We start from the raw sequence: 15,150 nt of genomic DNA, 5'->3' as shown, positions 1-15,150 counted from the left end.
AAGAGGCGGTGTAAACTTCCTGGCCCCGGACTCCCGGGCTTGAGGCGTGGCTCGTCTCCGAGTGTGGCTTCGGCGGGGCGGGACTCTGGCTTGTGCCCGAGGCTAGCGGTCCCGTTAAGTGAAGGAGCCAGGCCATGGCGATGAGCGCCAGGAGGCTGCTGGCCGCGCTGCTGGCCGTCGCCGCAGCTGCCGCGTCGCGGGCCGCCGAGGAGTCTGAGCCGGGATGGGACGTGGCAGCCCCTGATCTGCTTTACGCAGAGGGGACCGCCGCCTACGCGCGCGGGGACTGGCCCGGGGTGGTCCTGAACATGGAGCGGGCGCTGCGCTCGCGGGCCACCCTGCGTGCCCTCCGCCTGCGCTGCCGCACACGCTGCGCGGCCGAGCTGCCGTGGGCGCCTGACCTCGACCTCGGCCCGGCCCCCAACCTGAGCCAGGACCTGGGCGCCGCCGCCCTGCGCGATCTGCGCTTCTTCGGGGCCCTGCTGCGCCGTGCCGCCTGCCTGCGACGCTGCCTCGGGCCGCCCGCTGCCCACTTGCTGAGCGAGGAGCTGGACCTGGAGTTCAACAAGAGGAGTCCCTACAACTACTTGCAAGTCGCCTACTTCAAGGTGCGACTACCCCGGAGCCCATCGGCCCAGGGAGACCTGGGGTTCTCGGGGAGCAGAGCAGAGACGAGTCCGCAGGGAGGAAAGGGGCCTTTTGGCTAGAGAGCTCTTGGCGGACTCAGGCCCCTTCATCCAGTTCTTATGGGCAGATGCTAACCCTAAAGGTCTAGCCAGTAGTGACAGCGCAAGCCCAGAAGACCCTGACCTTTCCTTCTGGAAAGGCCTCCTAGAGGGAACCGAGGCGACCGCTTGGGTCTCCCAGCCCTACTTCATTGCAAGTGGTCCAAGTGAGAAGCTAGGCGCTTCTGCAGCATCTTCCTTCCGGTTCCTTCTCCAATCATGCTTTTCCTGCTCCCGAATTCAAGAGCAGCGCCTTCAGGACGTGGGATTGCCACGTCGCCAGCACGGGCTGCCTGGCTCTTCCCAGTGGAGGACCCTCTGGCTAGTAGGCCAGTTTTTGGTTTTGTTGTTTATTATTGTATTCGTGTTTAAAGAAAATGACTGTCTTTAGGGATGCCGCAGCGCTTTAAGGCCAAGCCAACAAACGGGCTTGGAGCAGACTTGTCTGGCAGAGTGTATTTCCGGGCCTCGGAGCTCTTGGCGTTTATTAACTGATTTGCCGTGAAGCAGCATCTTTTGAATAGATTCTATTAGTCCCATTTGGAGGTGGGGGCTGCGCACACAGACTGTACATCTACAACAACAGTTTGAGAGACCTTCGAGTCTCTCTAAAAGATTTAGAGGCTCTTGTAAACCTCAGATTTCCTCTTCTGCCCTCCATCCCTTCTGGTTATTGGAAGGAGAGCTGGACCTACAAGCCCCAAATGGTTGGGTTCTGACTTAGATCACGGCATTTAAAAGCACTACTTAAAATTTATTGGCATTGACAATGACTGAACATCTGCTACATTCCAGTTCTTGGGCAGGTGATTAAAATAACTGGTTGACTCTTTTTCCTTGTGTTACTGCTAGGAGACACTGCACTAAGGGCTAACTAAAGTGGTTATGCAGATAGGGTTGTGGGAGCACAAAGGGGGGGGGGAACTTCAGTTAACTTAGGCCTGCCTGAGAGAAGAGGTGGCATTGAAGAATGTTCCCCCCCTGCAAGGGGGAGAAGAGCTAGAGCATGACACTCCGTGCCGTGGGGGCAGTTCACCGCAGTGACTCCGGTGTCGGGTGTGTGTGAAGAACAGAAGGACCACAAAGTTTAGGGAGGTGGGATTCAGAGGAACCTTCTGCACACTTGGGACAACCACCATCAGACTTAGCTTTCAGAAGGCTAATTCTGGAAGCTGATGGATAGAATGGGCAGAAGGAGAAAGTGGCGGCAGTGGAAAGAGGAAAGACTACCCTTGTGCGGTAGTCCACCAGAGTAGGCCGGGCGCCAGTGCCTAGAGGTGAAAAGGCTCATAGGTAGGGTGGGTAAGGAAGGAAGGCGTCCGTCCTGGAGCACTGGGGAATGCACGCTGGGCATAGTGGCAGTCCTCTGGTCCCAGCACTTGGGAGCTGAGTCAGGGGGATGAGAGTTTGAGGCTGACCTACAGGGCAAAACCCCATGTTAGTAGACACACCCACAGAGAAACCAACCAAGCGAATAATGAAAACCCTAGAGTTTGGATGGGAACTCAGTCTTTTACTTCATCCGTAGATAAACAAGCTAGAGAAAGCTGTGGCTGCTGCGCACACCTTCTTCGTGGGCAATCCTGAGCATGTGGAGATGCGGCAGAACCTCGACTATTACCAAACCATGTCGGGGGTAAAGGAAGCAGACTTCAAGGATCTCGAGGCCAAGCCCCATATGGTGAAAAGACACCCCTCACCCTCTGTGTGTGTGTGTGTGTGTGTGTGTGTGTGTGTGTGAGAGAGAGAGAGAGAGAGAGAGAGAGAGAGAGAGAGAGAGAGAGAGAGAATTTATGTGGGTGCCTGAGGAGGCCGGGAGAGAAGGGAGAGAATATCATAGCCCCTAGAGCTGGAGCCATAGGCAGTTGCCAGCCACGGTATGTGGGTGCTGGGAACTAATCTCAAATCCTCTGAAAGTACATGTTATTAATATCTGAAGCATCTTTCTCTAGCCCGTTACCTGAAAACTGTAGGCTCTACAGCAATGTATAAGGATTACAGCAAACTCTGCCTTCCCCTGCACTAGGAGTTCTGTGTGTATCCAAAGCTATTGGGAAGCCCGTCTACTCACAGCTTCTTTATGTAGCAGACCCAGACTGCCCCTTTCCGTCACAGTTTAGAAGTAGGGATTAGGACCTTCATGACAGTGATTTAAGACAAGGTGAGGGGTTCCTCTGGGACCTGTTTGAGTATACGTTTCCTCCAGTAGCATGAGTTTCGGCTAGGAGTGCGCCTCTACTCTGAGGAAAAGCCCCAGGAAGCTGTGCCCCACCTAGAGGCGGCGCTACAAGAGTACTTTGTGGCTGATGAGGAGTGCCGTGCCCTCTGCGAAGGGCCCTATGACTACGATGGCTACAACTACCTAGACTACGGTGCTGACCTCTTCCAGGCCATCACAGGTGCGTCCATTCTCCACCCTGCCAGGGCTGTGAGGTCAAATTGATGCGTGCACACACTACCTGAAGCCTCATCCTCAATCTCTTCTTCTTTTTCTTTCTTTCTTTTTTTTCTTTCATTTTGGTTTTGGTTGTTATTTTTTCAATGTTTTTCAAGACAAGGTTTCTCTTTGTAGCCCTGGCTGTCCTGGAACTTGCTCTGTAGACCAGGCTGACCTTGAACTCACAAAGATCTGCCTGCCTCTGCCTCAAGCAAAAGATTCCTAAGCTCCCACATAAAGCCAAGCACAGCAGCACATCTGTGTAATCCCTGTTCTAGAGCTTGGTGGTCAGACAGTCTCATCATATGTTTGAGCTTCTGTGTGAGAGACCCTGTCTCGAAAAAAAGGTAGTAATAAGGTGAGAAATGCTGGAGGAAGACCCCTGGCATCACCTTTGGCCTCGACATGTGCATTCACACGTACCACCCCCCTGCACACACATGCACAGATATATGTGCATATCCACCACACAGAGATTGCTTTCCATTTCAGTTTTTCCATCAAGCCAGAATTTGAATCCTAAACCATGACTTTCTTATTCCTCATCTTTGGTTCCTTCCAGATCATTATGTCCAGGTCCTCAGCTGTAAGCAGAGCTGTGTCACCGAGCTGGCTTCCCATCCAAGTCGAGAAAAGCCTTTTGAAGACTTCCTTCCTTCACATTATAATTATCTACAGTTTGCCTACTATAACAGTAAGGCCTACTTTCTTTCTTCTTTCTGATGCTGCAACAAGAAGGTTAGCCAGACAGGCAGGGTTTGCAGCCATTCTACTTTTTCACTGTGTCTAGGATATATGTCTATGGGAGGCCACATGCCCAGTGATCCCTGGGTATTTCGTCACAAGCCACTGGCCGAGGTAGCCAATGTCACTGGCCCAAAAGCTAAGAACAGAGGACTCCAGGGCCTCTTTCTTTGGACCCTCTTTTTTTCATTTGTAATCTATTTTTGCATTTGAATTAAAATGAATAGCAAAAGTAAGGCTGTACTACTGTTGAAACCAGCTCACAGGACATGGCCAGACCTCCTCCCAGTAAAGGGACTAAAAATATCCAACGGAGGGGGTTTAGAGGGGGACACGGGACAGCAAATCAGCAGTTGTGTGCTGGGTACCTACTGGGCACCAGGCATTATAGCATGTCCATGAGTATGTGTGTAGTTGAGCTGAGGAGATCTGTTTATAATCTTCCTCTTCTAAACAGTCATGTTGTGTAGCAAGTCCTGCTTTGCCCTGTCATCATGGCCTCAAGGCTTCTCTGCAACCAGATGCTAAATGGATGTTGGTGCCCATGATTACACCCTTTCCTCAAAGACATTCTCTTTTCTTCCTTTACAGTTGGGAACTATACACAGGCTATTGAATGCGCCAAGACCTACCTCCTCTTCTTCCCTAATGATGAGGTGATGAGCCAGAATCTGGCCTATTACACAGCCATGCTTGGAGAAGAAGAAGCCAGCTCCATCACTCCCCGGGAGGTAGGAGGGTTGCTTCAGTGAGGACAGCTTCTGGCTGAACCCAGTCAGGAAGCAGAAGGGTGCTGCTGGTGCAGGGTGGAACAGGTTCTGGACTCAGCTTGTCACTCGGGGTGGGGAGGAGTACCAGGAGTTTGCAGAAGACCAGAACCTCACAGCGGCCTCTGGATTTGGGTGTGTGCTCTTGGAACGCGGAGGTTTCTCTGCCCTGCTTGGCACCCAGCCCAGATGCTGCTGGATGCCATTGCCCAACGCCAGCGCTGTTTCCTTCATAATGGGTTTCTGGTTCCGTTCCCCGCCAAGTGCATGTCTCCCTGCCATCGTCTGTTCTCTCCTATCAGTCAGCATTTCTCACAGCTCTAGAATGAGAAAGAAAGACTTCTATCTGTGGGGAAGACACGGTTCCTCCCGTACCTCTCTGGAATTGAGACTCCAGAGAAAAGAATCCTATTGTCAGCTCCTCCCAGGTGACGCTTGCTTTCTTGTAGTTACCCTTCTTGGCCACTAGGTGGTGGCCATCTAGCTTTAAGAAGGCCTTTCCAGTCCTTGTCTTACTTAATACTTTTTTCCTTCTTTGTCACCTATTAGCCCGGGAAGGGGAAGGAAAATACTCCACCTGGGAACGTTTACCTAGAACACTCCACCGGAGGGAGTCACTAGCATTGGTTTGAGCCCCAGCCCAGGCCTTGCCCCTTTGTAATCAGTGTGACTGTCCTCTGTGCAGGCATTCTGCCTGCTGTAGCGATGAGAACATGCAGGTGAAATAACTTGTGCGGTGGATCTTACTAGGTAGTGGCAACTGGAATCTGCTGTCTGCCTTGTCCCTGTACTGACATGGTTCCTGACACATGGCTGATACTCAGTAGGTCATTGTAGGCTAACAAGTAGAAGCAATGGGGTCTGCTTCCTATACCCTCATTGACTTGTTGGTGAGAGTTAAATGAGGTAGCACATGTGACTTGGTGTCTGGCGTATGGAGGAGGAAGCAAACAATTTAAACTCCTTCAAATTTCCTCTTCCTCTTGGGCGATTCTGGTAGCTGATGGGTAGACTCCCGTCTCCCCTTGAACGTCCTCACCTTTATTACTGTCCTTTTCTCTTCCTTCTGCTGCTTGGATCCTAGCAGGGGACCTGGGGAAAGATGTGACCCCAGAAAGGACTCAGTTTCCCTGCCCTGGGTAAGCCCTCCGCCTGAGCACACATGGGATGTCAGAATGCCACGCTTAGCTGTTCTGCAGCTGCCTGCCTTCAGGGGGATGGGGTCTGGTCCTTCTGAGGGGTGGCAGGTGGCCAAGTAGCAAGAACATGGGCCCGAGGACCCAATCCCTAGGTCTGAGTGGAGTATCACTTTCAGTCCTGCTGCTCCTTCCTCTTTAACCCATGGGCTCCCACTCAGGAAGCAAAGGCTAGCCCGGGCTGCATAGAAAGACCTGGTCTCAAAACAAAAATGGCAAGCAAGATGACTCAGTGGGTAAAGGCATTTGCTGCCGAGACCGATGACCTGAGTTTCATCTCTGGACCCACGTGATGCAAGGGAGAACTGGCAAATTATTCTCCAACCTCCACACCTAGAGTGCAGCATTTGTATGTGTACACGCACACATGCACACAGACCCATGCACACATGTGCATACACATACAATAAATAAATAGAATAAAAGATTCTTTTAAAAAATTGTTTGCCACACAAGCTTGTGACCTAGTTTAATCTACAGAACCCACATAAAGCTGGACGGAGACCATAGACTCCACAAAGTTACCCTTTGACCTCCACACATGCACTGTAAAGTGAAAGGAGGGCTGCAGGTACAGCTCCGTTGGCAGAGAGCTTACTAGCATGCTTGAAGCCCTGGGTTCTGTTCCCAGAATTGAAAAAAAAAAATTGGTGTTGTGAAGCACATGTTCCATTCTGAGAATCATCAGATCTGTTTGGGAGATCCACTGGGATCTTCCATCCAGTACAGCTGAGTTTTGCTGCCTCAGGGTCTTCTTGAGCACAGAAGAGAGACCTTTGGCCCAGCCTGGGCAACACATAACCTGTGTGATGGGGAGAAATAGGAAAATGTAAAATGTCAGGGAGGACCGCCCTAGGACTAAAGGGTAGAGCTAAATTCTAGAAGAGTCTTTGTTTCCTCAGAATGCCCAGGATTACCGACAACGAAGCCTGCTGGAGAAAGAACTGCTTTTCTTCGCTTATGACATTTTCGGAATTCCCTTTGTGGATCCGGTGAGCCACAGCAGGAACTAGAAGGAAGGGAAAGAGGGGAGCACTGAGAGGTGAGGGAGTCCACGCTGCACAACTCTGAGGAGAGACTGTGGGGCTGAGCCAAGCATGGGATGTGTGGACCCTGAAAATGGGAGGCAAAGTGGAAGAGGAAAGGGAACCCTGGGCCACTAAAAGTGACAGGTTTCAAGAGCCCACTTCCTCACAGGCATTGAGGCAGTGAACTCCTAGAAGCCCCGTGTCATACACTGGGACCTGAAGGTTAAGTCACCCTACTTGTTATTCTGACCCACCTCAGGACTCATGGACCCCAGAAGAGGTGATTCCCAAGAGACTGCGAGAGAAACAGAAGTGAGGGCCTTGTAGAAATGCCATGGTTGGATCGGTCTGACGAAGCACTTGAGGCTTCCTGCGCCCAGGCAGACGAGAACTCCTGCCAGGGGTGGGCAGGTCCAATCTGGGAAGTTGGGGTGGGAACCGGGGCTGGCCCCCACATCCTTCGACATTGCCATGCTCACAGGTCAGAACGTGAAACTGCAGCCCGCATCTCCCAGGAGATTGGTGACCTTATGAAGGAGATCGAGACCCTCGTGGAGGAAAAGGCCAAGGAGTCTTTGGATGTGAGCAGACTGACTAGGGAAGGTGAGCTAGCAGGGGGGGCGTGCCCGCAAAGTGGGCAGCCAGACAGGTCTCCCACTAGGGCTTTGCTCAGCCCATCATATACCAGCGTCTGCCTGAACAGTAGGCACCAGGACTTCCTCCACATCCAGACAGCCCTGAGAATGGGCCTCTGCCTTAGAAGTGAGATTCCTGTGTCAGTTAGACTAGCGTAGTCACAGTAAGTCTGGATGGCATAAACCTTCCTGTCTCCCTCTCCAAACTCTCTTCTGACCACTCATGGTATTATTAAAAGCCGAAACCTTCCTGTCTTCTGTGCTCCATTTGCCATGCTCCCAACCCCCGGTGATGGCCGCTCTCTGCTCTCCTTCTCCTCTCCTGCCTTTTCCTCTTCCATTGCCTTTGGCCCACATAGGCCCAGTCACCTCCTGTCGTTCTTATCCTTTCCCACACACAAACTCCAGGACCATACATGTATCCATAGTAGTCAAGCATCCTCCATTCACATCCTCTATATGTGTTCACATTAGCCTGCTGTCAAACTCAAAAGGTAGCTGCTATTAGAGTAGTTGATCAAAAATTAAGATTGGGCTGGGCCGTGGTTGTACACACCTTTAACCTCTAATCCAGCACTCCGAGGCAGAGGCAGGTGGATATCTGTGAGTTCGAGGCCAGCCTGGTCTATAAAGCAAGTTCTAGGACAGGCTCCAAAGCTACACAGAGAAACTCTGTCTCAAAAAAAAAAAAACAAAAAAAACAAAAACCAGGGGCTGGAGAGATGGCTCAGAGGTTAAGAGCATTGGCTGCTCTTCCAGAGGTCCTGAGTTCAATTTCCTGCAACCACATGGTGGCTCACAACCATCTGTAATGAGATCTTGTGCCCTCTTCTGGCCTGCAGATGTACATGCAGGCAGAACACTGTACATAATAAATACATCTTTAGAAAAAGAAAAAAAAAAAAAAGGCTACCAGATCTCTTGAGTGATGGCTCAGCAGTAAGAGCACTGGCTACTCTTCCAGAAGACACAGGTTTTTGTCCCAGAACCCATAGGATGGCTCATAACTGTCTGTAACTTCAGTCTCAGGGGATCTGATTTCTTCTTCTGAATTCGTTGGGCACCAGGCACATGTGGTACACAGATATACATGCAGACAAAACACCCACACACATAAAAATAAAATATTTAAAAGAAATTAACTTCAGAGTCATTTTAGTAGATTAAGTAATTTGCTAAGGTCACACAGTAAGTGTGGGATTCAGGGACTCAAACCCAGTTCATTCTTTAATTCTGAAGTGCATGTTTTAAGACTACACGTAGCCGTTCACTCAGTGGGTAGAGGCCCAAGAGCTAGCAGCTGTTTGTCGGCAGAGTGAGGCCTAGGATCTGGACCTCCTGATCCTGTCTTTTAGACTACCCTCCCTTTGGAAGTGACTGAGGAGGGTTTCTCTGGAATGCCTGTGTTTTCCAGGGAGGCCTTGGGCAGAGCCTCTGCGGAACTCGTCAGTCTTGTCCTTGATTTTCAGGTGGCCCCTTGCTGTATGAAGGCATCAGTCTCACTATGAACTCCAAAGTCTTGAACGGCTCCCAGCGGGTGGTGATGGACGGTGTGATCTCTGACGACGAGTGCCAGGAGCTGCAGAGACTGACCAACGTAAGTGTCGCCCCGCTTCCTCCTGGGTGCATGGGTCCCTGGTACCCTTAGTTGTCACCTCTCATCAGACACCCGACGGCCCTGACTAACTTCATCTTGTCTTCTGGGCCCATTAGGCAGCAGCAACTTCAGGAGATGGCTACCGAGGTCAGACCTCTCCACACACCCCAAATGAAAAGTTCTACGGTGTCACTGTCCTCAAGGCTCTCAAGGTAGAATCCATCCTGGCTCTCTAGAGCATGGGGCAGGAAGAATCTACTGGCCAGGGAGGAGGAGGGCACTCCAGCTCTGGAGGAGTCGGGGTGGGAGGTAGATAGGGAGAAGTGTCTTGTTGCTGACGTCGCAGCTGCCGGGGAGTGAGGATAAGCTCTGCCAACGAGATTTCCTTGTAAATCTTGGCTCTTAGACGAGGCGTAATAAAATGGGGCAAGTGAGATGGGACCGTCCCCAGGCATGTGGGCTGGCTATGAGTCGGGGCTGATCTCAGAGGCCATGTTCCTCAGCAGGGTACATGAAATATGAAGGAGAGAGGAGAGGAGACTGTCGGGTGTAGTGAACGGAGAGCTTGTCCCTTCGGCAGTGGGAGGGAGATGCTCTCGGTATGCAGCCTGTACCTCAGTGTCCTGGCAGCCTGTAGAGGAGCCTTAGGGCAGCTCACCACCAGTGTTCTTTGCAGCTTGGGCAGGAAGGGAAAGTTCCTCTGCAGAGTGCCCACATGTACTATAATGTGACAGAGAAGGTTCGACGTGTCATGGAGTCCTACTTCCGCCTGGACACGCCCCTCTACTTCTCTTACTCCCACCTGGTGTGCCGCACTGCAATAGAAGGTAGGCCTCACGGGACACTGAGGACACGGAGAAGAAGAGGGTGTGGACTCTTCATGCTAGCTGAGAAACCTGCGCAAGTACATAGGCTGCAACCCCACATGTTGAATCTGGCAGTAGCGTGGAGAAAGATCCACTAGCCAGGGGTCAGGAAGCCTTCCAGGGAAAGTAATGGGAAGTTTGCAGGATGGATGTGTTTGTGGAGTCCATAGGGAAACAGGAAGCCCTGCAAGCCAGGGAGACCAGTTCTAACAGAATGGAAGCACCATGGGAGCTGAGAATGTTGCCAACTCACAGAGAGCCATGTTCTGGAGTTTGTGTTGTCTGCTTTCACTCGGTCCTGCACTGTGCAGCAAGCAAGTGCTCTCTTAGTAACTGTTAGATACAAGTCTTGTGTAGGAGCTAGGGCATGAAGTCCGAGAAGTACAAGACTTTGTTCTTCTCCCTGATACCCCCTGTGCTTTCCTGAGCAGGGGGAGGCAGAGCCAGGCTGTAGGGATCACTTGTGGCCCACAGCCAGCTCTGTCCTGCTGTAGCGTTCAGAAGACTCTGGCATCAATACCTCCTTGGAAGGTGGCTGGCACTTCTCTCTCCCTCAGGGTGTTAAAAGCTCAAAGAAAATCTGGACACAGCAGGAATGTGTCAGGCACTTGGCTACGTGCCACAGAGCCTTGAGGTGGAGGAGTGCTGGCACAGGGAGGAGTCAGCAGACATGCGGGACCTGGCAGAGCCTTCCTTTTTAAAAGATGAATCTTGCTGCTGTATGTGGCGAGATTGGGAGCAAGTGGAGAAGAATAGAGGCAGGGGAGCTGGTCGGCAGTGACCATAGTGGGTGAGCATGAAGGCTGGAAATCTGGAAGTGGCAAGGAGACAAAGAGAAGAGATGCCCCAGGAGAGGTGTAGAGGAAGACAGGCAGGTACTGGTGACTAGCTGGACCCGATGGGGCAGCATCTGCCATCCCCACACAAAGTGTGCCAAGGTTTACACGGGAGGAGGTGTGATCCACTGGCATTTACAGCCACCCTGTCTGTTCTCTTTGTACATTCTCTCCCTGTGTGGTTCTCCGCCATCCCTAGTCCCAGAGCCCCACTTCTCTGGCTGCACTGTGCTGCTTCTGTTGAGCTGCGCCACCCCTCCTGCAGGCCTGCTGTGCCCACCAGCTTCCTCTGTTTACCGCTACGGTCCTTGGGGCTGGAGAGATGGCTCAGAGGTTAAGAGCATTACCTGCTCTTCCAAAGGTCCTGCGTTCAATTCCCAGCAACCACATGGTGGCTCTTCTGGCCTGCAGGTATTATGCACAGACAGAAAAAAAAAAAAAAAAAAAAAGCAAGCTCTGTCCTTTGGGCTGGAGAGATGGCTCAGCGGTTAAGAGCACTGCCTGCTCTTCCAAAGGTCCTGAGTTCAATTCCCAGCAACCACATGGTGGCTCACAACCATCTGTAATGAGGTCTGGTGCCCTCTTCTGGCCTTCAGGCATACAATCAGACAGAATACTGTATAAATAATAAATAAATAAATATTAAAAAAAAAAAAAAAAAAAAAAAAAAAGAAAGTCTCTAGCTCTCCCAGGATGATGGCACTCAGCCCAATCTGCTTTGTTGGCATCGCTAAGCTTTGGATTAACCAAAGACTCCTCACAGCCCAGTCCATGACAGTTCCATAGACTCACATACATTTGAGGGCACTCCTCTGTCCCCTCTCCCATGTGTCAACAAGAGAGTCTTTCACTGTGTCTCTTGTATGTCCTATTCTAACATGGATTATCTTGGCCTCAGAGTCACAAGCTGAGAGGAAGGACAGTAGCCACCCAGTCCATGTGGATAACTGCATCCTGAATGCTGAGACCCTCGTGTGCATCAAGGAGCCCCCTGCCTACACTTTCCGGGACTACAGGTAAGTGTACCACAGGGGGGTGCCAGGGCACTGTGCTTGCCCTCGGAAGTCCCTCCATGTTCTGAACTCTGCCTCCTCACCTTTGGTGCACGCGTGCACACACAGGCAAGCTGTCTGCAAGGACCAGTCCTCACCCTAGTTTCCACATAGGAAGACACAAGAAGACTGTCAGTAGGGGAAGCCCTCAGGAAGGGTGTGATAGGAGGACATGCGGGGTTGGGCACACAAGCTCACTAGCTAGGGTGTGATGGAGTCTCCCAGGTGGTTGGGGGACCTGTTGTGTATAGATTCAGAAAAGCTTTTGGCCTCCAGCTGCTGGCTGAAAGCACACAGTGGGGGCTGGAGAGATGGCTCAGAGGTAAAGAGCACTGGCTGCTCTTCCAGAGGTCCTGAGTTCAATTCCCAGCAGCCACATGGTGGTTCACAACCATCTGTAATAAGATCTGGTGCCCTCTTCTGGCCGGTAGCACACATGCAGGAAGAACCCTGTATACATAATAAATAAAAATCTTAAAAAAAAGAAAGCACACAGAGGGGGGTTCCAGGGAGCAGAGGATAAGCCGTGTCTGGATTCCCTGCCTTCCCAGTGCCATCCTTTACCTCAATGGCGACTTTGATGGAGGAAACTTTTACTTCACTGAACTAGATGCCAAGACTGTGACGGTGAGTGCTCCCCTGTCCTCTTTCCCGGGGACAGAGCTGATGTCCCCAGTGCACAGAATGACCACTGGGCTTCCCCCAGTAGTACATGTTCCCAAGCCAGGGACTTTGGGACATGGCAGCCCTCCTTTGACTGTTCTCTGGTCCTGGTCCTAATTACCCACGACTCTCCTGAGACCTTTTCCCATTTTGCCTCTTTCTTCTCCATAGGCAGAGGTACAGCCCCAGTGTGGAAGGGCTGTGGGATTCTCTTCCGGCACTGAGAACCCACACGGAGTGAAGGCTGTCACCAGGGGGCAGCGCTGTGCCATCGCCCTGTGGTTCACGCTGGACCCTCGACACAGTGAGCGAGTAAGAGCTGTGTGCAAGGCTCTGGCTTCCTCTGAGAACTGCTGCTAGTTCTGGAGCTCTCCCCCCCCCCCCCCCCATGCACTGCTGCAGGCACTGCTGCCTCACTCTCTGGACCACCCTTTCCACATGTGAGCAGGGGACCAGCATAGGCATGATGGGAGTCCTAGGTTCACTTTTGGACCCTGTTCCAACTACCAGTGCCTAGGCACCAAAGTTTAGGCCAGCTGGGAAAGGAGGTGGTCCTACGGCAACATTGCCATTGTTCTCTCTGGAAGCAGCAGCTAAGAGGATGGGGGGAAGGGGGTTGCTTGCTGAGAAATGGTTTGCCGTTGCAGGACAGGGTGCAGGCAGATGACCTGGTGAAGATGCTGTTCAGCCCAGAAGAAATGGACATCCCCCAGACACAGCCCCTGCATGACCAACAGGGCTCCCCAAAACCTGGAGACAAGTCTCTGTCAGACAGAGAGTTGCAGCACAAAGATGAGCTATGACAGCAGCTAGGTCACACATGGGTGTCATTGGACCCATGGGAACTCTGTCCTGCAGCCTGGACTTCCCAGCCAGCCTCTCGGCTGCAGAGTGAGGGGCACTTTTGTCCGCTCACCAGCCAAAGGATCCTGCCCACAGCCTTCCCCATGGTGCTACTGTTCTTAGAGTGGACGCAGCAGGGTGCCACTCCTCCGGGCTTGGCTGAAGGCTCAGGACATAGGCCCAGAACCATCCTGGGGCCTATGTAGGCAGCTGCCTAGTGGCAGCATGATATTTAAATGTCTGTATAGACAACCAAAGAATAAATGATTCGCGTTTTTTTCATTTAGTGGTCTGTTCCGGGAGAGGAAGTATTTCCATTCTACCCCAGAGACCGTGTTTGGTAGCAGTTTCTCTGGCCAGTGTGTGGTGGCCCATGCTACACAGGAAGGCCTGGCCTAGTACCCAGCAGGGTTACTTCCTGTGCAGCCTCAGACCAGATGCTGAACCCAGTACAGAAGGGGCATCTTGATCCTCACTGTGTCCACCGTCTGCGGGACCTGTGTGGCCCAGATACAGCACTTCATAAACGGTAAAGCCGTGGACAAAGCATCCAGGTTGTTGCTAATCCTTCTGGCAGAGAGCAGCAGTCAGCAGTGCTCTGGCTTGTTTGCTTCCTGCTCTGCTGGCCTCAGAACCTGTACCTGAGAACCTCGTGTGCAGGACGATGCCGAGAGACGAGAAACACAGAACTGGAGACTCAGCTCCTCTGGCCACACAGCCAGCACCAAGCCTTCACCACACTTGAGATGCCACAGGACAGAGTGTAGGAACCTGCACCTGAACAATCATTAGTCAGTCAGACAATATTTATTTAGTGAGCAGCAGCCTCGTTAATGGGATCATGAGAGGGAGCAAAGTAAGCCTGGTCCTCACAGAGCTGTATTTTATAGGGGATATGTAATAAATGTGTAAATATCATGAGTGTGGTTTGTATAGCCTAAGCCTTTGCTGTAGAAAGTCAAGTCAGGGCCCCAAAGCAGAAGAGATGACTCAGCAGGTAAGAGCCTTTGCTACTCTTTGCTTCCTGGTACCCATATCAGGTGACTTTTAACCACCTGTTTCTCCAGCTCCAGGGACTCTGATGCCCTCTTCTGGCACCAGCACAAACATGGCATACACACATACAAATAAAAACAAATCTTTAAAAGAAAAAAAAAACTAATACAGGGGCAGAGAGTGGACCAGGAAGAGAAGGGCAGGTGGGCAGATGCTGAAGGCCCCAGCATCAGGATGTGACTACCATATTAAAAGTCTCCTTGGGTGCCAGGCAGTGGTGGCACATGCCTTTAATCCCAGCACTCAGGAGCAGAGGCAGGCGGATCTCTGTGAGTTGGAGGCCAGCCTGGTCTACAGAGCGAGTTCCATGACAGATTCCAAAGCTACAGAGAAACAACCTCACCTCCAAAAAGAAAAAAGTTTCCTTGGGTAATACATAGAGAGAATAAGCTGTTGGGACAGGAATGGAAACAGCCAAACAGGATGTTGAGTGATGAGGGAGAGGAGGAGGTCAGGGCCAAGCGACAGAAGGAGGTGCTGATGGGTTGTCATGAGGGATGAGCAGAAGCCTTTGGAAATGAAGCTACTAAAGGCAGGGAGGGGGCAGTACACAGTTGGAGGAAAGTGAGGTGTGGTCCGCAGGAGCCTGGGTTAGTGTGCTAAGGGTGAGTTTGGGGGCATAAAACTGGTGTGTGAAGCCGGGAGAGGTACACAGCTCATCTATACGTTTGGACTTGCCCTCCCCACACAAGGGCTGTTCAAGAA

General features: G+C 51.8%; 1 protein-coding gene across 3 annotated transcripts; it reads left to right on the top strand.

Annotated features, from left to right (window-relative positions):
* Nucleotides 1-73: 73 nt before the first annotated feature.
* Nucleotides 74-14,289, top strand: P3h1 (prolyl 3-hydroxylase 1). Of its 3 annotated transcripts, XM_057784532.1 has the most exons (15): nucleotides 74-608; nucleotides 2,254-2,406; nucleotides 2,935-3,124; nucleotides 3,725-3,856; nucleotides 4,498-4,637; nucleotides 6,772-6,861; nucleotides 7,157-7,209; nucleotides 7,379-7,500; nucleotides 9,002-9,129; nucleotides 9,246-9,341; nucleotides 9,806-9,956; nucleotides 11,730-11,847; nucleotides 12,435-12,510; nucleotides 12,718-12,858; nucleotides 13,194-14,289. In XM_057784532.1, the coding sequence occupies exons 1-15, from the start codon at nucleotides 135-137 to the stop codon at nucleotides 13,347-13,349; spliced, it is 2,220 nt and encodes a 739-aa protein (XP_057640515.1). In that variant the 5' UTR covers nucleotides 74-134; the 3' UTR covers nucleotides 13,350-14,289. The 3 variants fall into 3 exon arrangements, 1 of the variants encoding a protein (XP_057640515.1); XR_009057993.1 differs by lacking the exon at nucleotides 13,194-14,289 and adding an exon at nucleotides 11,031-11,242 and having other exon boundaries at nucleotides 11,730-12,510; nucleotides 12,718-12,791; XR_009057992.1 differs by lacking the exons at nucleotides 12,718-12,858; nucleotides 13,194-14,289 and adding an exon at nucleotides 11,031-11,242 and having other exon boundaries at nucleotides 12,435-12,511.
* Nucleotides 14,290-15,150: the final 861 nt, after the last annotated feature.

Source organism: Chionomys nivalis, chromosome 11 (genome assembly GCF_950005125.1).
Source record: "Chionomys nivalis chromosome 11, mChiNiv1.1, whole genome shotgun sequence".
NCBI lineage: Eukaryota > Metazoa > Chordata > Mammalia > Rodentia > Cricetidae > Chionomys > Chionomys nivalis.
Note: the sequence above shows the minus strand (reverse complement) of the source record. Positions and strands in the feature narration are given on the sequence as shown.